At 40.2% G+C, this 22,054-nt stretch overlaps 2 protein-coding genes across 3 annotated transcripts in view; both read left to right on the top strand.

The window, feature by feature from the left end:
* Positions 1 to 686: 686 nt before the first annotated feature.
* LOC135523116 (sclerostin domain-containing protein 1-like) lies at positions 687 to 3,174 on the top strand. Of its 2 annotated transcripts, none has more exons than XM_064949843.1 (2): positions 687 to 1,124; positions 2,145 to 3,174. In XM_064949843.1, the coding sequence occupies exons 1-2, from the start codon at positions 875 to 877 to the stop codon at positions 2,591 to 2,593; spliced, it is 699 nt and encodes a 232-aa protein (XP_064805915.1). In that variant the 5' UTR covers positions 687 to 874; the 3' UTR covers positions 2,594 to 3,174. The 2 variants fall into 2 exon arrangements, with proteins under 2 accessions (XP_064805915.1, XP_064805916.1); XM_064949844.1 differs by lacking the exon at positions 687 to 1,124 and adding an exon at positions 1,585 to 1,796.
* A 901-nt stretch (positions 3,175 to 4,075) lies between these two features.
* Positions 4,076 to 22,054, top strand: part of crppa (CDP-L-ribitol pyrophosphorylase A) — a 36,155-nt gene continuing 18,176 nt past the window's right edge. The window contains exons 1-8 of the mRNA XM_064948461.1: positions 4,076 to 4,706; positions 6,040 to 6,316; positions 7,061 to 7,210; positions 13,836 to 13,940; positions 14,268 to 14,313; positions 15,024 to 15,121; positions 19,748 to 19,825; positions 20,034 to 20,126. Of these exons, the coding sequence (XP_064804533.1) occupies positions 4,498 to 4,706; positions 6,040 to 6,316; positions 7,061 to 7,210; positions 13,836 to 13,940; positions 14,268 to 14,313; positions 15,024 to 15,121; positions 19,748 to 19,825; positions 20,034 to 20,126 (1,056 nt within the window). The 5' untranslated portion in view covers positions 4,076 to 4,497. The remainder of the gene's footprint in view (positions 4,707 to 6,039; positions 6,317 to 7,060; positions 7,211 to 13,835; positions 13,941 to 14,267; positions 14,314 to 15,023; positions 15,122 to 19,747; positions 19,826 to 20,033; positions 20,127 to 22,054) is intronic.

Genomic DNA, 22,054 nt, shown 5'->3' with positions numbered 1-22,054 from the left:
TATGCCTTGTATGTAAGTAAAAAGAGACAAGGCCATCAATTACAAAACCAACAATAGTATAAAATATATTATGGCTTCACCTTTACATGTATTCAGGCAGATATTATATCACAAGATACAGTACATCTGTTTTGCTTTCAATGCTTTGTGCTATTCTACACAGGAGGAAGGAGGCCCCTACATTTAAGGTTCATATGATAATGACACTGAACGAAAGTGTATCAGATTTCCTTCACATGAGCAACAATTTTCAAATCTGGAAGACAAGGTTGAAGTGAATGCTCCCACAGAAGTAATTATATCTCTCATGCCATGAGTGGCACACACACAAAGACTCCAGTTCGTCTAGGCACTCCAATCATTAGGTGTAAAAATGACAGGGGATTGAGAGATCAAGAGGAAGAGAACGACAGAGACCGAAAGCAAATTACACAGACCATATCTGCTTTCATTTTTGAATTAAGAGAGTGGATGAGACTGCATGTCAGAACATGGACGATGATTAAATGAGGGAATATAAAAATAACATTTAACAGAAGAACACATTATTGCAGAGACCAAAAGTGGAGGCTCTTCTAATATTTTGAATGGATTAAATGTGATGAATAGATTGCGATCTGAAGAAGCACAAATGACGCAATAGCTCTAAATCCCATCAATTGGAGAGACAGGAACAGGATCACTCCAGATGTTGTACAGGCACTGGCTCTGTAGCGCAGGGCGTGGTTATCCAGTTACGCCCAGCCTTCAGTCAAGAGACCCCATGATGTGCACCTGAGCGGTTGCCAAAACAAGACTCGGACAGGCCTATATAAAAACAAGCTCAGAACGTAGTATCTTTGCCGCAGACATCAGAGGCACAGAATCAATTTACATGACACGGGATCTGCTTATTCCCTACGTCCCCAGAAGCAATATGCACTTGAGCGCATGCAAGTCGTGCCACCTGCTATTCTTGTTTTGTATTCTTGTGCGGAGTTGCCAGGCGTTCAAGAATGATGCTACGGAGATCCTATACTCGCACGTGGATACTCCTGTGCAAGATACCCCGAGCAATGTCTCTTTAAATCGGGCAAGAAACGGCGGGAGAGGCGCGGGAAATACTGCTGGGAATGATAGAGTTGGTGAGTATTGTTCAGTTTTCTTTCTCAAAACAATGCGAAGTTGTGCGTTAAGGTTTTTTACTATTTTCCTTGGTTTTTAACTTTGTAAAAGTTTTAACTTCAAGACAAGTGCATAGACATATTTATTCCAGCACCAGCAGGTTTATAGAGGCTTCTACAATTAGGTTGTTGAGATTGGGTTCTCTAAATGATAAATTATAATATACTACAGTCTTAATGTAAAAAATATAACTGCTAAAACTTCAACTTCAATATATATAATTACAATAGGCATGGATATGATCAGCAGCTAAGTATTGACAGTATCAGATGCCCCGACTGAGTGAGACCAGGCAAAGCTTGTCACTATAATCTTCAATACACACACACACACACACACACACTCCTGGCAGGCGTCCAAGCAGGGCAGTAGAGATGAGTCACCCAGGGCAGCCAGGCTAGTGTTTGGGGAGTGATCGTGTGTCTGCGCCACTGAATGGAGGTGTGTTCCTTTACACAGGAAGTCTGTGATTCTGGCGCTCTTTGACTTGAGCTCTCTAAGGACCCCAAGTATGAAGGAGAGAAAGGGAGCCTCTCCTCTCTTCATTCATCAAACTCTGTCATAGAGAAGGGGGCACATTGTCACAGAGGTGTATGGCAGTCTGTGAATGGTGCCCTGGCTTGGATTACAGGGTGAGTGAGGAGCTGTAGCCTGGAGCAGAACAGTGTTGGTTGCCCGCTGATAATCCTATAGGAAAGCCAGGTCCATTGACATAGCTCAGAACACTAAAGCCCTTCCTCTCATGCAAGAGCAATGCACCATTTCCTCTCTACAAGCCAGTAATCGGTATAGGCTTATAGTCTGTGCCAAAAACCTCCAAATTAACCAAATAGACGGCTGTGTTTGTAAAGTTTTCTGATCGAAAACCCTTTATGTTTGCTGCAGTAGAATTTAAAGTGAAACCAAATAGTTTGGGGCCACAAAAGGACATTTTAATCTTCACTAGATGTTCAAAGTTTTTCTGTTTCTCTCTCTAACAGATCAGAGAAGCCAAGTTGGCTGTAGAGAGCTGAGGTCCACCAAGTACATCTCTGATGGCCAATGCACAAGCATCAACCCCATAAAGGAGCTAGTATGTGCTGGCGAGTGTCTCCCCGCTCAGATGCTTCCCAACTGGATCGGCGGCGGCTACGGCAGAAAGTTCTGGAGCCGGAGGAACAGTCAGGACTGGCGCTGCGTCAACGACAAGACGCGCACCCAACGCATCCAGCTGCAGTGCCAGGACAGCAGCACAAGAACGTACAAAATCACCGTGGTCACCTCATGCAAGTGTAAGAGGTACTCCCGGCAACACAACGAGTCGCGTCATATCAAGTTTGAGGAGCCTGCCTTGCCTCAGCCCCCGCATCTCCACAAGCACAAAGCCAAAGCCAAAAGGAGGCTAGGGAAGATCAAGCTAAACGAGAATTGGCATGAAGCAGAGCCCTAAGGCAGGACTGCAGAATGCCTCAGTGACTGTGGTCTTGGATTATCTTTTATTGGGACTGGCTTGTTGTGAGGAGGACCACTGAAAGTGACTTTTTAAAAGCAAATGGCATTGGTTGCTTGCTACATCTGAGGACCAATGGGCACCATTGAATCATTAGCTGATAAGATGAAATGAACCTAAATGGGGTCATCATGACCAATAGAACTGTCTGGAACTTTAAGATAATTCGCATCATTCAAGTTCTTGTTTGACAATGTAAACCTACTCTTCACTCCATTATACAAACAGTTTTACAGCCAATATAATGTAAAAAAGTAAGCTCTGCATGAAAAGGGGTTTCCCATCACAAAAGCACCACAAATACACAATGTAAATATGTGTACATATATAGTATATCACATGTCCTCTGAAGTATGGTAACATATGTATAAACGTTTTCTATAAGATGTATATGATGTAATATATATATGTTGTACTGCTATTCATTTGATAAACCTTTTTAACATGCATCACACACATTTAGCAAGAAGCTGTCATTGCTCATATTTTCATTTGAAAAAATAAATAAATGTTAAAACAAATTTCACCTTATTGTATGTTGATTCTTACATTAGAGATCTAATTTGCTGCTTTTTTCCCCCTGCAATTATTTTATGTCCTAAGGGCCGTTTTCAAGTTCTTATTTCATTGGTGTAAATCCATGTTCTGTGGTAGGCTACTTACACATAGTAATTTAGTTTTAATCATAACTTGGGTGGCAGTGCATATTGACCACCTATAACTATGTAGGCCTACCCCCAAATTGTTCTATGGACCATTAGATGGTATTTCAGTGTTGAAGCATGTAGGGCAAGTCATCCCATATAATATAAACCTACACATACAATTATCTCACACTAGTTATACTTCTGCACCAGATCAAGCAAGCTTGAATAAATTAACATAGCAGGTAGCCTGGCGGTGAAGAGCGTTGGGCCAGTAACTGAAATGTTGCTGGTTCGAAACCCTTAGCCGACTTGGGGAAAAATCTGTCACTGGGCCCTCACTAGCCACTTTAAACAATGCTACCTTATATAATGTTACTTACCCTACATTATTCATCTCATATGCATACGTATATACTGTACTCTATATCACCGACTGCATCCTTATGTAATACATGTATCACTAGCCACTTTAACTATGCCACTTTGTTTACATACTCATCTCACATGTATATACTGTACTCGATACCATCTACTGTATCTTGCCTATGCTGCTCTGTACCATCACTCATTCATATATCCTTATGTACATATTCTTTATCCCCTTTATCCCTTGTGTATAAGACAGTAGATTAGGAATTGTTAGATTACTTGTTGGTTATTACTGCATTGTCGGAACTAGAAGCACAAGCATTTCGCTACACTCGCATTAACATCTGCTAACCATGTGTATGTGACAAATAAAATTAGATTTTTAGATTTTTTTTTTTAGGAAGACACTTAACCCTAATTGCTCTGGATAAGAGCATCTGCTAAATGACCTAAAAGTATGCAAAATTGCATCAAGCAGTCAAAATTAATAAGGCATGAAAGCATGCAGGATTAGCAAAATTGTCACAAATGCATAGATATGATAGGGGATATTAAAATCTTGGGACATCAGCAAAGAACCCACAGATAACATCAGTGACTTAGAGCTGGTATGGGGCTTCCTTGACAGCGCGCATGTGCAGCACTGTGGCTACAATGTAGCAGGATACAAATCGAATCAATCACTGGTCTACGCGACTCCGCCCATAAAGGAATGAATGAAACTGTATATGGGGATACCCATAGGACGTATTCGTGACCTCAGATGTTAGTCCGTTTTAACTTCAAATCACTCAATTGCCCTGAAGCACGTAAAAGGATACCGGCGACATGGACAGGCCTGTTGAACCAGGACATTTCTCAGCATGCGAAGCCCGGTCGGACAAGCACATTGCGGGACGTTGCAGCGTGGATTTCCCTGTAGCTGTGGTTCTTCCAGCCGGTGGCAGCGGAGAAAGAACCGGGCTACTGACACCCAAACAGTTCTGCACGTTTCTCAACAGACCTCTGATAAGCTACACAATTCAAACTTTCGAGAGGTAACACTTGACGTGTCGAATGTTTGCATGCAAAAACATATGTCCCGTTTGGACGTTTGGAATATTGTAGTTGGCCCTGCCCCTTAATCTTGTCACTGCGCAAGAGAGTAGCCACATGTAAACAAACCATTTCACTGGGGTTTTAAGCTCTTTTATGTTATCGTTGAATAAATGTATAGTTTTGTAATGTCTCATTACATTTAATAGATCTTTACTGAATCCATCAGGTCACACATTACACTTTTGAGTCTTTCTACAAATTCCAACAACGTCCAAAATACCCTACTTGTTCTTGATACTGCCAGGTATTTTTGTTTCGTACTGTGGAATTCTGTTGAAATAATGTATGCAAATAATTGCACCCAAATGTGTTATGCATGGTAATATAACAGATACTGACTGGTTTTCTGATCCACGCCCCTACCTTTTATGTGTAAGGTATCTGTGACCAACAGATGCGTATCTGTATTCCCAGTCATGTGAAGTCCATAGATTAGGGCCTAATGCACTTATTTCAATGGACTGATTCCCTTATAATGAACTGTAACTCAGTAAAAATCTTACAGATTGTTACAAGTTGTGTTTTATATTTTTGTTTAACATATTATTGTCGTATTATTAGTTATTAGTAGTATTATATAGCATTATTATTAGTATTATATAGTATTATTAGTTATTAGTATTATTAGTAGTATTATATAGAGTTATTAGTATTATTAGTAATATTATATAATATTATTAGTCGTATTATATAGTATTATTCGTTATTAGTATTATTAGTAATATTATATAGTATTATTAGTAATATTATATAGTATTATTAGTAGTATTATATAGTATTATTCGTTATTAGTATTATTAGTAATATTATACACCCAAACAAGGACACTGCGTTCATCCACCTCTGGCCTGCTCGCCTCCCTACCACTGAGGAAGTACAGTTCCCGCTCAGCCCAGTCAAAACTGTTCGCTGCTCTGGCCCCCCAATGGTGGAACAAACTCCCTCACGACGCCAGGACAGCGGAGTCAATCACCACCTTCCGGAGACACCTGAAACCCCACCTCTTTAAGGAATACCTAGGATAGGATAAAGTAATCCTTCTCACCCCCCTTAAATGATTTAGATGCACTATTGTAAAGTGGCTGTTCCACTGGATGTCATAAGGTGAATTCACCAATTTGTAAGTCGCTCTGGATAAGAGCGTCTGCCAAATGCCTTAAATGTAAATGTAAATAACAAGTAATGAAACAAATATACTCAACAAGTATTACATGTTCTAACCACAGTGCGAAAGCTGTTGACTTATGACGATACACACTGTTTCTTTGACAGAGTGCCATGGATCCAAAGCATTGTTGTGGTGGTTGCCAAGGAGAGCTTAGATTTGATGATGGACATTATCCATCGCTTCCACCACAAAAATGTCCTAGTGGTACATGGTGGATCTACTCGCCACAGATCTATCTTCAATGGGGTCCGAGCCCTCAGTGAGGGAGAGGGTGGTACGGCCCGAGTCAAACCGAAGGTGGTCATCATCCATGATGCAGTGCGGCCCTTTGTGGAAGAGGACTTCCTCCTCAAGATAACAATGGCTGCCAAAGAACAAGGGGTTTGTACATATTCAAAGTCCTCTATCTCTTCCAACGCAACACAGTCAGTGGAGCTCAGACGGAGCGATTCATTGCTCTCAACTGTAGCCATGTATACCTACTATAAGCCATGACAAATTAAAACCACATTGGCTGATATTAGTGGCTAAGGAAGACATTGATATGTTTAGATGGTGATTTATATTTTAGTAGCTGTGACATGATATTGTTGAAGGCTGGTCACAAAAGTGAGAAGTGTGAGCAGGAGCTCTTTGACGTGTGTGTGTGTGTGTGTGTGTAACTCTCAAAGCCAGCAGTCTGGTCTTCATTAACTTGCCAGCATCCCCGATCATGATAAAATGTCAGTCTCCTCCGAAGAGCATGAGATTCATTTTGATTTTATTAACACGTGTAACACACATAACACATGTTTGCTTTCATTCTATTTATTAGTCATTTTGCCCCCCTTATCTCATTGACCATACTTGTTCTTGGCACAATGGGGATTGTCATCCTCAATCATGTCATGGTCACAAGAAAATACGATCTCAGGAATGTTGCTTATGAAGATCTTCAATTGTACAGGAAAAGCATTGTGTGCACAAGCTGTTGTTTAGCTGGGATTTATTGTTGTTATCCAGCCATGGTTAGAACACGTGTGGTAAGCCTAGGATAGGATTGGAACCATTTGATACATTTTGGATGGAGGTGTGTATTTGCCATAAGGAAGAAAGACATATTCCGCTCCGTGTATTATTTTGCAGGCTGCTGGGGCTATCCGACCTCTGGTTTCCACAGTGATTGCTACCACATTGGAGGGCTACCTGGACCATTCTCTGGAGAGAACCATGTACAGAGCCAGTGAGATGCCCCAGGGATTCATCTATGATGTCATCTACCAGGCTTATCAGAGGGTAGGTACTTCTAGGCACTAGGCAGTTCTTGTACACAAAACATCACTTGTTGTCTACCCAAGGACCCAAGGTCTAGTTAATAAAAACTGATTGCCTGGTTTTGGGGCTATGTAAACAAATACATACTCCCGTGAACCTAGCCTGATCTCGCGATAACTCACATTCTGTTTCAATTAAACAGAACGTGAGTGCACCGGTCAGTCTGTTTGACCTGGTTAAAAATGACTATGTTTACTGTGTACATTTGAATTAGGGATGTGACTGATAAAACAACACACTATTGAATGATTTTCTTAAATAGAAATATGCCATCAAGGATGCACCTTGAAACAAAGTCCAAACCTAGCCTTGTACAGTATTTAGTTCTCATGTTTACATAATGTTTTTGTGAAGTTTCTTCACCTCTGGTCAGGGAAATTGAGAACCTTGGATGTCTGCAAAACCTTTTTCCATGTCGATCACTAGTCATGTCCTGCAGGTTTTGAATGTTACCTCTCGATGTCAAATAATTGCTTTAAAAGGTCCCTCGAATCACATAAAATGACCGTCGCAGAGAGATTTATGCTTGAGAAATAATTAACCCCAGCAATGCGACTAGATGACAAAAGACTTTATGATTCTCATACATCACACTCAGTCTTTACTGTCGTCCATTGTTCACCAGATGTGCTGGAAGCTGCAGGGTTTCAAGCTGAAGAGTTTGTGGTGTGGGTGCCATCATTTTCACTGCGGCGTGAATATGTCTGGGAAAGAAATGACACATTAATATACTCTGGCACTGTGCAGCATATCACTCTGTCGAACAAAAGAAAAATACCTCTTGGCTTTGGTAAAGGTAACGTAAAAATAACATTGAAGTAACGTGGTTACTACAGGTCTAACAGTCTGATTTTATTTATTTTTTAATTTTTTTATTAACATGTGAGATGATTTCAACGTCCCAGAATACTTGCGAAATAATAAGGGAAATCATTTCAACTTTTGGTGATATCTCACGAAAACTAGAACAATATTTTTTTCACAACATTTAATCATAGGTTCCTTTGGAGGAAGGTTTGTTGACATATATTTTACTTTTTTATTTTCAAGCATATTTCAAAAATAATTAATTGAAGTTGGATTATTTGGAGTTGTGGCCTTACCCAGGCCTCCTTTAAGATTCCAATATGATTCACCTGAAAGTGCTACAAAACATTGGTGTTATATGAAGCTTTACAGCTTGCTCTGCACTATGAGTAGTATTTTGATTTCAATAACAATTTTCTTACAATGATTAATCAATATGTAAAAATGAACAGTGTTTGGATTCGTTACTTGGAAAAACAATCAATTACTTATTACTCAGCTTCTTTTTTATGCTGTCCATTCAGCACGAAGCTCCACTGTCGGCCAATCAGATGAGCGAAGATGTAGATTTTTCTTTGGTACTTTTTGCCGTTGTTTGGTCGATTTCATTAGACTTAAATACTGTAGGTCCTTGATAAGTAATCCCTTTGATTATATGCCTTTTAATTTCAATGCATTATTATGTGCAGGATTGACCTGACATAGTTTGCATTCGCGCTGCGATCAGTTAATGCGGGGTTATTGGAACTTTGAGGTCGGCATTTGAAGTCGGCCTCGTTGTGACTTCATAGCCTACATATTAAAGACATTTAAAAAAGGCTATGTACTGTTAGATTTATCAAGACATAATTTGGTTGTGATAAAATACACTTTTCTATTTTGAATTGCATTTGTCAGATGTTGCTTGTTTATATGGAAATTGTGTTGGAACATATTAAATATTTATGTTTTATATTTATGTTTTATCATAATGAGTAAAATGTCTTTCACATTTTTAGTGGAACCATACCATATAAGGTGAGTAATGGTTAAATGGGACACAGAGAAAAGTGACTTTTAAGCTTTCTAATAGATATCCTAATCAACAATCAATACCTGTGTGTTAGTGAGGAAGTACAGTTGAAGTCGGAAGTTTACATACACCTTAGCCAAATACATTTAAACCCAGTTTTTCACAATTCCTGACATTTAATCCTAGTAAAGAAATCCCTGTCTTTGGTCAGTTAGGATCACCACTTTATTTTATGAATGGGAAATGCCAGAATAATAGTAGCGAGAATGATTTATTTCAGCTTTTATTTCCTTCATCACATTGGCCCAGTGGGTCAGAAGTTTACATATACTCAATTAGTATTTGGTACCATTGCCTTTAAATTGTTTAACTTGGGTCAAACATTTCGGGTAGCCTTCCACAAGCTTCCCACAAGCTTCCCACAATTCTTCCTGACAGAGCTGGTGTAACTGAGTCAGGTTTATAGGCCTCCTTGCCTACAAAGGAGGCCTTCAGTTCTGCCCCCAATTTGTCTATTGGATTGAGGTCAGGGCTTTGTGATGGCCACTCCAATACCTTGACTTTGTTGTCCTTAAGCCATTTTGCCACAACTTTGGAAGTATGTTTGGGGTCATTGTTCATTTGTAAGACCCATTTGCGACCAAGCTTTAACTTCCTGACTGATGTCTTGCTTCAATATATCCACATCATTTTCCTCCTTCATGATGCCATCTATTTTGTGAAGGGTACCAGTCCCTCCTGCAGCAAAGCAACCCCACAACATGATGCTGCCACCGCCATGTTTCACGGTTGTGATGGTGTTCTTCGGCTTGCAAGCCTCCCCCTTTTTCCTCCAAGCATAACGATGGACATTATGGTCAAACGGTTCTATTTTTCTTTCATCAGACCAGAGGACATTTCTCTAAAAAGTACAGTCTTTGTCCCCATGTGCAGTTGCAAACCGTAGTCTGTTTTTTATGGTGGTTTTGGAGCAGTGGCTTCCTCCTTGCTGAGCGGCCTTTCAGGTTATGTCGATATAGGACTCATTTTACTGTGGATATAGATACTTTTGTACCTGTTTCCTCCAGGTTTCCTGTTTCCTCCATCTTCACAAGGTCCTTTGCTGATGTTCTGGGATTGATTTGCACTTTTCACACCAAAGTATGTTCATCAATGCCTTGCAAAGAAGGGCACCTATTAAAGGACAAAAAGCAGACATTGAATATCTCTTTGAGCATGGTGAAGTTATTAATTACACCTTGGATGGTGTATCAATTCACCCAGTCACTACACAGATACAGGCATCCTTTTAGCTCAGTTGCCGGAGAGGAAGGAAACCACTTTGGGATTTCAACATGAGGCCAATGATGACTTTAAAACAGTTAGAGTTTAATGGCTGTGATAGGAGAACTGAGGATGGATCAACAGCATTCTTTATTCAAAGACTCCTTACTGACAGTTGTGGCTGCTTTGCATGATGTATTGTTGTCTTTACCCTCTTGCCTTTGTGCTGTTGTCTGTACCCAATAATGTTTGTACCCTGTTTTGTGCTACTGCCATGTTTTGTTGCTACCATGTTGTCATGTGGTGTTGCTACCATGCTGTGTTGTCATGTGTTGTTGCCATGCTATGTTGTCTTAGGTCTCTCTGTATGTAGTGCTGTGGTGTCTCTCTTGTCGTGATGTGTGTTTTGTCCTATGTATATATTTTTGTTTTATCCCAGCCACTGTCCCCACGGGAGGACTTTTGCTTTTTGTTAGGCCGTCATCGTAAATAAGAATTTGTTCTTAACTGACTTGCCTAGTTAAATACATAAAACATTTAATAATAATTGTAGTTAATCCACAATATTAACCTAATTGACAGAGTGAAAACGAGGAAGCCTTTACCAAATACATTTTTTTCTCTCCACAACATGCATCCTGTTTGCAACAAGGCACTAAAGTAATACTGCAAAAATGTGCCAAAGCAAATCACTCTTTATCCTGGAATACAACATGTTATGTTTGGGGCAAATCCAATACAACACATTACTGAGTACCACTTTTCCATATTTTCAAGCGTAGTGGTGGCTGCATCATGTTATGGGTATGCTTGTAATCTGTAAGGACAGAGTTTTTCAGGTTAAAAAGAGTAATGGAATGGAGCTCAGCACAGGCAAAATCCTGGAGAAAAACCTGGTTCAGTATGCTTTCCAGCAGACACTGGGAGATAAATTCACCTTTCAGCAGGATAATAACCTAAAACACAAGGCCAAATCTACGCTGGAGTTGCTTACCAAGAAGAGAGTAAATGTTCTTGAGTGGCCGAGTTACAGTTTTGATTTAAATCTGCTTGAAAATATATGGCAAGACTTGCAAATGGTTGTCTAGCCAATGATCATCAACCAATTTGACAGAGCTTGAAGAATTTTGATAAGAATAATGGGCAAATGTTGAACAACCCAGGTGTTGAAAGCTCTTAGAGACTTAGGCAGAAAGACTCACAGCTGTAATCAATGCCAAAGGGGATTCTAATGTGTTGACTCAGGGTGTAGAATACTTATCTAATCAAGATATATTAGTGTTTTCTTTTTTTTCTTTTACAAATGGTAGAATATTTCTTCCACTTTGACATTGCAGAGTATTTTGTGTAGATAATTAATTTTCCACAAAAATACCTAAAGAGTGTTTTAATACATTTAATTTGTATGAATAATTTATGTTTGTTACGAATATATATTTTTTACTCATGTATATATTATTTACTCTCTCAATTGTCCTCCTTTACAATAAATAATTAAGTGTCCCACATTGCCAATCAAGGTGGCCCAATTTGCCAGTATTGGATGCGTTCCTTGAAAAAGTAACATATAGTATTACAATATTTTAACACAGTAACTTGTTATATTACTCCATTACTGATACAAGTAACGCATTACCCCAATACAGATTTTATTTTTTTATTTGCTACATTTTTCATATTTCTGAACATAATATACTCCACAGGCATTTCAAAGTTCCAGAGTGGGATCTCTTCTACTGTTTGCGTTATGATCCAATTTGTAAGCATTACAAACAGTGAATGTGAAAATCGATTCAAAACAGTTGCCCTCTGCTGGTGATTTGCAGGATGTGCAATGATACAAGTAAAGGGATGGTTGTGATTGGTTACATTGCCTACTATGACAATTTCTCTGTATACAATTGTCCATAACATTAAAACTAGCAGAGATCCCACTTTGATATGCCTGTAGAGTATATTGAAACATTTGTCAAATCAAAAATGATCTATTCTCTATATTCATGTTTCCATTTTTAAATATTCATACATTAATGTAAGAAAATCATTATTCAAATCAAATTATTACTCATATTACAGAACCAGCGGTAAAGCTTCAAATGAAACACATTTTTCTTTGTAGCACCTACAGAGGAAACATTATGCTTGGGTAAGGCCAAAATGTTCCAACTTCAATTAATTATTTCTCAATTGTGCTTTAAGATAGAAAGATCAACAACCCTTCCTCTAAAGAACCCTTCTATGGATTAAATGTTGAAAATCCTTCCAATATTATTTTTTTTCTTCTAGATTCGTGAAGAATCAGCCCTTTGACCAAAACCATAAATGTGTGGATTCTTATCTTAAAACATAGGCTTATAACTTTTATGTTGTAACAATTTCTGTCTATCACAAATCCATCACTCTAAAAATTCACCATATTTATTTTTCAAACAGCCCAGATACTTCAGTGCTCTGCTATTTGAACCTTGGCTCGATTTAGATGGTGATGCAGATACCAGTGTTTTGTAGGAAGACTTGACTAGGAGCCGAAGTATGGGTCCAATTGGAGCCCCATTTGTCTGCAGTTATTTTGGTTCCTGGCACATTCGAATTTTAGATTTCCAGGGAGCCCTGTTGGTTTTGGCTTTAACTCCCTCTGAAAATGAGAGCACATTCACTATGCAAGAGAAGCAGTGTGTCAAGGCCAGTCAAGTAGCATTTCACCGAAAATGAAGACAAATTTGTAGTGATGTAAGTGTATTTGTGAAAATGAGAGACTCTGGCGCGATGGGGAGTGCCCCACCCCCTCTCCACTTGTGTCCATCAAAGTTGGGAAAGTGTAAGGTGTCTGTCAAATTAGCACTGTAGGACATATTTCCCCCAAAATCTGCGTGAGCCTCACATTTGTATTTTGACATGCATTGAGCCTGGCAGAACTCTGGGCTGAAAAGACAAAGGGGAGAAACTCTATCCTGTCCCCAGTGCACACCTTTGTACCAGGAGAAAATGCTACAGGGTCAATTACCACAGGACACAGTCATATTTCTCCTGTAATTTCTCCTTCAGTTCCAGGGTCCTGATTAAAATATTCCCCGCATATTACCTCAGGTAGCATGAGTTACTTTGATTTAGCCTTTGTAGTCCACCACAATATCTTAAAAGGCATGAGCTCATTGCTTATATCAAATGTTCAATGCAATGCGATCTACAGCAACGGCAATCTGATTCCAATGTGTTCTCACTGCACTGGGCCAAAGTGTTATGAAATCAACTCTCCTCTGATTTGGGGTGGCAGGTAGCCTGGTGGTTAAGAGCGTTGGGCCAATAACCGAAACGTCACTGGTTAGAATTCCCGAGCCAACGAGGTGAAATATCTGTTTAGATGTAACTATGGTCGATGTGAGTTTGTGACCTATGCTTTGTTTGTCCCCAGAAGACTTGCTCAACTCTGTTTATGAAATGGAACTAACTCAATTTGTTATGCATCGTCAGCAATCCCATGTCTCTTGTGTCCTGTCCTCATAGTGCAGTGAGTCAGACTTTGAGTTTGGCACCGAGTGCCTTCATCTGGCTCTGCAGTACTGTGGCACCAATGCCAAGCTCATCGAGGGCCCGCCAACCCTGTGGAAGGTGAGCCAGCCTGGGACACTAACTCAGTTTGGGACAATGCCTTTAAGCCTAAATTAGGCCGTTGTCTTAGCTCTAATTGTATGCTTATTACTAGTTTGTTATACAGGGATAAGTACAGATTTGAATTCATACATTGTGTATTGTATGTAATATTATTTGATATGATGACTGAAAGTAAAGGGTTTTTATGATTTTGATAGCGTTTAACTAAGCCAGTAATGGGGTAAGGCCTATGAATCTAAATATATTTTCACTAAAATGAAAAATGCTTTTTAGAACAGGTGTGATGCTAAAATGTTGTTAAACTAAGTTTTATTTGTCCTGTAGGTGACCTACAAACGAGATCTGGCTGCAGCAGAGTCCGTTGTCAAAGGTATGTGACTGTATCTGCATATATTTTCATACACAACTTATACTGTTAAGTGCAATATTTACATGATCGTTGTTTGCCTCCGTCAGAAAAACCACATACTTTATAGACCTAATGTACGTTAGCACTATTTTCTGTACAACAAAAGTGAGGTGGGGGTTTTTTTTTCACTTTTTTTTTGTCCTGTGTGAGACAATGCCAGTTTAGAATGGAATAGAGTGATGTCGACGAGAAATAGAATAGTCTTTTATTGTTCTCCCAGGAAGATATTCTATGAAGTCTTGTTGAGCTTTGTCAGAAAGTAAGGGAGGGTGTTTGCAGTCTGTGATGTGAACACCATCCATACAAGTCAGGGCACGGTAGAGCCATCGTGGTCTCTACACAGTCAGGGAAACATTCATAAAGTCATGAGTCCTACTCTTTACCTCTGTATGCACCTGGGCCATCCAACTGGATTATGACACATTGAGCATAGTAATTATACCAAGAGAGCTTTGTGTGTGAATGAATTCATTGTTAGTGTGTGTTGGGAGCGTATGCAAGAATACATCTTCGTGTGTGTATGTCTTTGGCACATCACTTCCCCGCGTAAATCAAGTTGGATCCCGAGTGGTGGTGATTTAAATGAATTATCACAATGTTTAAAGATTATTATCATTGCTAAGTAACGGAGATTTGCAGCAAAAGTGGTCAAAGTACACTTTCTTTTTCAGAGACTCTCTCCCAGTCGGCCTGTGTTGTCACAGGTGGCTCTGCACAGGCTACAGAGCTGGCCAACGCTCTGCAGAGGAGCATGAGCGCTTTGGACATGGTATGGTGATGATTATGATGATGATGATGATGATGATGATGATTATGATTACAATTACAATGTTTGTGAGATTTTTACATTCGATCATCACATTGATGTTTCTTCCACCCCTCCGACAACCCCCCTCTCCCAGACCATGTGAGCTCCGCTTGGGTGGGCCCTGGTTAGACTTGCCATCTGCTGTTAGACCTATATTGGAGCTTGTCTGAAGGCTTCCACACCCTCCTCCCTCCATCCCCCCTCTGCCTCTCCACCTCCCGGCATGACAGAAAGCAGATGGCAGTCATGTAGTTCATGCCATGTGAATTATCTGATTAATTGAGTGTTCAGCGATGACTCATCACTGCCACCCTTCGCCCGTCATGTTGACTGGCTCCCTATTTCCCCATACTGTCCCTGTATGACATGTCTCCCATTCATCTTCAGTCATGGTGAAGGGGTCACAGGTTGCCATATCATCCCCACAAATCTCATTGCACTTCTCCATTCTCATACGTTTTAAAACGGACACCCCCGGCCTCACACCGTACCGTCCCCACATTGCCGCCGAGAGTCTCTTCCTTCCTACGTGTATCGGAAAGTGTGTATACATCCTCCCTCAGTAGTTGATAACAGAGGGTGGAAATGCATGGCAGGTGAAATGTTTTGGTGATACAGGGAAAGCACAGACAGCTCATCCTCCTGTGAAGCAGTGCCAAGCTCTTCATCAGGCAGTACGTGTCAAACAGGCAGCGGATCTAGCTGTCGTGGTGCATGGCAGACCCCTGAGATGTACTGTATGGGATCCTAGGAAGCTAAGGCTTTGGCTTTGATTGGAACCATTGTTCCCTTCACTCGGGTGGCCGGTAGGGTCGTGTTGTGGTGCACGCGTGTCTGGGACCAGATACATCCTTCCCAGGGGTTTGAGGGAGTTGAAAGGAGAGAAAATGGAGGAGGCGGAATTAGCTTTGTGATCAATGCCGTTAATGAATCTAATACAGGGGATAAGGGAGGTAGAGCCTGAACTGTCCTGGAGCTTGGAGGTGAGCAGACAGTGTGCAGGTGGAGGATTTTGCAGCGTGTGTGTTATTGTGGGGAGAATATGATTAGGGGATTCTCCTAGCATGATGAATATGGATACAAAATATACATTAAATTGTATTAATATGTAATATATTACAGTGCCTTGCGAAAGTATTCGGCCCCCTTGAACTTTGCGACCCTTTGCCACATTTCAGGTTTCAAACATAAAGATATAAAACTGTATTTTTTTGTGAAGAATCAACAACAAGTGGGACACAATCATGAAGTGGAACGACATTTATTGGATATTTCAAACTTTTTTAACAAATCAAAAACTGAAAAATTGGGCGTGCAAAATTATTCAGACCCTTTACTTTCAGTGCAGCAAACTCTCTCCAGAAGTTCAGTGAGGATCTCTGAATGATCCAATGTTGACCTAAATGACTAATGATGATAAATACAATCCACCTGTGTGTAATCAAGTCTCCGTATAAATGCACCTGCATTGTGATAGTCTCAGAGGTCCGTTAAAAGCGCAGAGAGCATCATGAAGAACAAGGAACACACCAGGCAGGTCCGAGATACTGTTGTGAAGAAGTTTAAAGCCGGATTTGGATACAAAAAGATTTCACAAGCTTTAAACATCCCAAGGAGCACTGTGCAAGCGATAATATTGAAATGGAAGGAGTATCAGACCACTGCAAATCTACCAAGACCTGGCCGTCCCTCTAAACTTTTAGCTCATACAAGGAGAAGACTGATCAGAGATGCAGCCAAGAGGCCCATGATCACTCTGGATGAACTGCAGAGATCTACAGCTGAGGTGGGAGACACTGTCCATAGGACAACAATCAGTCGTATATTGCACAAATCTGGCCTTTATGGATATCCGTAAAAAGTGTCGTTTAAAGTTTGCCACAAACCACCTGGGAGACACACCAAACATGTGGAAGAAGGTGCTCTGGTCAGATGAAACCAAAATTGAACTTTTTGGCAACAATGCAAAACGTTATGTTTGGCGTAAAAGCAACACAGCTCATCACCCTGAACACACCATACCCACTGTCAAACATGGTGGTGGCAGCATCATGGTTTGGGCCTGCTTTTCTTCAGCAGGGACAGGGAAGATGGTTAAAATTGATGGGAAGATGGATGGAGCCAAATACAGGACCATTCTGTAAGAAAACCTGATGGAGTCTGCAAAAGACCTGAGACTGGGATGGAGATTTGTCTTCCAACAAGACAATAATCCAAAACATAAAGCAAAATCTACAATGGAATGGTTCAAAATTAAACATATCCAGGTGTTAGAATGGCCAAGTCAAAGTCCCGACCTGAATCCAATCGAGAATCTGTGGAAAGAACTGAAAACTGCTGTTCACAAATGCTCTCCATCCAACCTCACTGAGCTCGAGCTGTTTTGCAAGGAGGAATGGGAAAAAATTTCAGTCTCTCGATGTGCAAAACTGATAGACATACCCCAAGCGACTTACAGCTGTAATCGCAGCAAAAGGTGGCGCTACAAAGTATTAACTTAAGGGGGCTGAATAATTTTGCATGCCCAATTTTTCAGTTTTTGATTTGTTAAAAAAGTTTGAAATATCCAATAAATGTCGTTCCACTTCATGATTGTGTCCCACTTGTTGTTGATTCTTCACAAAAAATACAGTTTTATATCTTTATGTTTTGAAGCCTGAAATGTGGCAAAAGGTCGCAAAGTTCAAGGGGGCCGAATACTTTCGCAAGGCACTGTATAAACAATGTTCTTGTTAGCACTTTTAATTCTTGTTCTGTACATGTTGGTCAAATAAAATGTTTGTTTTTTTAGGTTTATAAAAGTATTTTCCTCAATAACCCCAGATCACTTGTCCTTTAGAAGACATTCTCAGACATTATTCAAGCAAAAAGCTTTTATAGCCATTCATTATTATTTTGATTAATAAGTAAACCTATTAGTGTCACATTTATTTCAGTCTCTTGAGACTAAGGAATTGGAATTTAAGCACTAAAACATAATTCTGACAATGCATTAGAGCTGCAACTGAAACATCTGCCTCTTTTTTAAAAAATTAGGCTCGGAGTCAATTTGTGTCGGAGCCCAACCTAATAGACATTAATGTCATGATAGAAAGGGAGGATCTGATGAAGGGAGAACACCTCCATCCCCTCCTTATCTCTAACATTTTGAGCTTTAGTATACGATAGTATTTCATATTCACTCATTAAATACAATCTTGGAGAGCATGAATTATATCACTCCTTTTTTCCAAAATATTAACCTTGACCTAGTAGATATTTAGTCATGGACACAGCCAGATAGAGGAACAGCTCGGGCTAGACCGGGACAAAGCTCACTGAACTACACTTTGAGCACTATATTCAAATCATGTCTATCCTTTCTCTTTGTCTGAGTTTCTCAGCATTTCAAACAAGCAGCTCATAGTTTGAAAAAGTAATAGGTAACACTTTATTTTATAGCCTTATAGGACTTGCTATTTATATGGTTTTACTAGGAAACAATGTGGTAACATCTTACCACTTTCTGAATTGAAACTCATAGTTTGGGGCAGTTCTCTTTTTTTCCTCTGGCAGCTTGGAACTTGATTTCTGCCTCGGTCACAGACTCTCTGGTGTGTCCTGTAGTTGGTCCTTGACCTCCTGTCTCTTGAACAAACATCCCATTCCAGAATTTCATGCCCAACTAACCTTGTTTAAATCATGTCAGAAAATGGTATCTTGCAAATCTACATGTCTGACTGATGGTTTTCCCTCAGAACCCACAGGCAACTTATCTTTCTGGACCAAATAACCCTCCACATGTTTCCTGTAACCATTTAGATTCCCAACTGTCATTGTTATTCTAAACTGTTAAAATTGTACAAGTCCCAGTCAGTGACAAACACAGAGTGTGGATGTTTGTTTCTGTGTTTATTTCCACTTGTGTATGAAATGTTAGACAGGACCAGGGAAGAATTACTGGGAAAACAGAAGAGATGGACATGAAATGGACACACTGACATGTTGTACAGCTTCATTCTATTTGTATTCAAGTGCTACATTTGTTGAAATATACTCAGCTAAAATGTGGTCACAATTAGAGTGAACAAAAAATGTTTTTATTATTTTGGACTGCACTGAATTTTGATTTGATTTACAGTGTAATGAAATTGAACTTGGCTCATTCACAATTCTCTCTCCAGGCTTCTCTCTGTACCCTTTATCATTCTGCCAGCTCAGAGAGACAACGAGATCCCAGTAGTGGTTCCCTGTCTCTTTCATTTGTTCTAATGAGCCATCCAGCCTTGGAGAGAATTTAACTTAAGATCAATGGTGTTCAACTCTAGTCCGGGAGCTACGTAATGTATGCTGGTTTTGTCCTTGCTTTCTAATCAGGGACTCATTTATTATTGGGTAACCAGGTGTGTGGACTGAGACTTTCTGGCTGAAATTAATTGATTAAGTACCAGGGAGAAATGAATACCAGCATGGAAATCCCTCCGGGACTGTAGTTGAGCTCCCCTGCATTCCAATGGAATTTAACAGCATTAACTAACATCATTATTTGGGTTTATTTTACTTTTTAATGTAGTATTTCTGTAAAATGTTTCTTTGTCTTTCTTCAAGGAGGTGAATGTGATCTCAGACTTGATGGGAGACAATGCCAAATCTCTGTCAAAAGAGTGGAACTTTATTCGAGTTTCTGTAAGTTCACACTTCAGGAGTTTACGAAAACATAATATAACTAAGCCTGTTTTAAAATGATGGATATCGTTTGTTATTCCTGTTATGTTTATGTTATTACCACGTTGGAAATGGAAGGTTATGCACGTTACATTTTTTTCTGTTCAGATAGACAACTCAACAATATTCCACTCTTTTCTGACACTTGCTTTTCATTTTTTATCCATAGGTCAACAGTTCTTGCTTTTCTGAAGTTGGAAAAATGCTGAGTGCATTGGAGGAGGCAGACCGAGCACTCCTGCATCCAGTGGTCATTATTTGGGTGAGTTGAGTTCATGTGTAAATAGAGCCTCATATGAATTGATTTGCCTTACCAACACTCGTTCTGGTACTGGAAATTAGACTGTCTTCAGTCCTCTATGCTTGGGGCTCTTTGCCCCTTACTGATCACTTTGCTTTATGGTGAGTTGGCCATGTTGCTTTAAAGATGGACTGTACGCTTGCGAAGGCCATGAAATGCTCTGATGTTTGAGTATCCCAGTAGCAATCGCACACATTCAGAACAAGGTGAGTTAGTAGTGTTAACAGAGAACATTGTGTATATGGGTGTTGTCTGTGCTTAGTGGACTTAGTGGACGTTTATCATGTCTCATTCAGGTTTCCCACACTGTGAATGAACTTGCACTGGGTGTTTTCTAAAGCACACGTCTGGTCCAGGCAGGCTCTAGTTTCCTCAAGGTACATGTACTACATGGCCAGGCTACCCTTTTCCGCTTGTAAAATGTTCACTTTGCAGTCTACCTCTGGTCCCTCCGACAAAACTATGTTGCTGTTTAGAAACCCTATACCCCCACCTTGAGAGCACTTCACTCCTTTCACTTACCGTTTGGCTCGTTTCAGATGTCAATATCAACCACAGAGCAACATTAACTCTTGACAGCCCAAGTAGAACCCCCCCCCCCCCTGCAAATTGATCTAATTGGAACCCAAAATAAACATTTACGTTATGAAGGTCCTGTTTACTTTTTGTGATTTTTACCTTTTCACCCCAGCAACAGCACAACTGCCAAAACAAAGTGAGGAGAAAAAGGTGCACTGGGCTTGGGGAAGTTGCATTCTGGAATTTTCTCTAAGCGAGTCTTTACATCTTCAAAACAACTCGGTTTTAATCATTGCAAATGTCATACAGGATAACTTGATTAAACCGCCTGCCTTGATTTGTGTTGCAAGGCCTTGTTAGGTCTTCAGTGAACCTCTGTGCACGCAAGTGTACACACACACACACACACACACACACACACACACACACACACACACACACACACACACACACACACACACACACACACACACACACACACAGCTCCAATCCAGTGGTGTGGAGCTAGTTTCCAGGCTGCATTAGGCTGGGAGCAACACTCTCCACCACACCAGAGTAAATGCATCTGTGTCTGAGCTTTCCTCACAGCTCTTACTGTGGACCAGATGCCCTTTTCACAGGTAGAGAACCCTAGGACCCCCCCACATCCAGCACTTTATTAAAAATACATTTTGTCCCGGCCTAAGTTGATTTCATGGCAGCTTAAGGATGTAGTACATTAAACATCAGCATCATGGGAAGGCTTAATTCCAAACAGAGTAAGCGAGGTGGGAGGCTGAATTCAAAACAAGAGTTGGCTCACCGAGCGATCTCAGAATTTCCCCGTCTTAAGCGAGGACGCAAAATCAACAGTGAGGGATATCTGGGTGGTGTTCGATGGCACATGTTGTTCTTTCTTGAGGGCTTAGTCCAGCATTTTCCAAACTCGGTTCTCGAGATCCCAAGGGGTGCATATTTTGTTTATACCCTAACAATAAAAAGCTGATTCAAAAGTTGATGATTAGTTAATTATTTGAATCAGCTGTGTAGTGCTAGGGCAAAAAAACAAAACGTGCACCTCTTGGGGCCCTGAGGACCGAGGTTTAGGAAACCTTGGCTTAGTCTGTAGCATTAAACAATGACTTGGCAATCAGAGTGCGAGTTAATCGAGTTTCACAGAGTGCGTGGCAATTGATTTAGTATGTGCCTGGTAATGATCTCGTCTAGACTTAAGCCAAACTGGCACCTTCTGCAGCAAAACTAATCAATAATATCACTTAGTTGAATTGGAACAGATGTTGATAGATGTCAAGTGACTTACTTTACTTATTCAAGAAATACTTGACTTAGTCATATATTGATGTATAATAGAAGGTTTATAACAGATGAAT

The sequence above is a fragment of the Oncorhynchus masou genome, chromosome 30, assembly GCF_036934945.1.
Source record: "Oncorhynchus masou masou isolate Uvic2021 chromosome 30, UVic_Omas_1.1, whole genome shotgun sequence".
Taxonomy (NCBI): Eukaryota; Metazoa; Chordata; class Actinopteri; order Salmoniformes; family Salmonidae; genus Oncorhynchus; species Oncorhynchus masou.
This window is presented reverse-complemented; position numbering and strand designations above follow the sequence as displayed.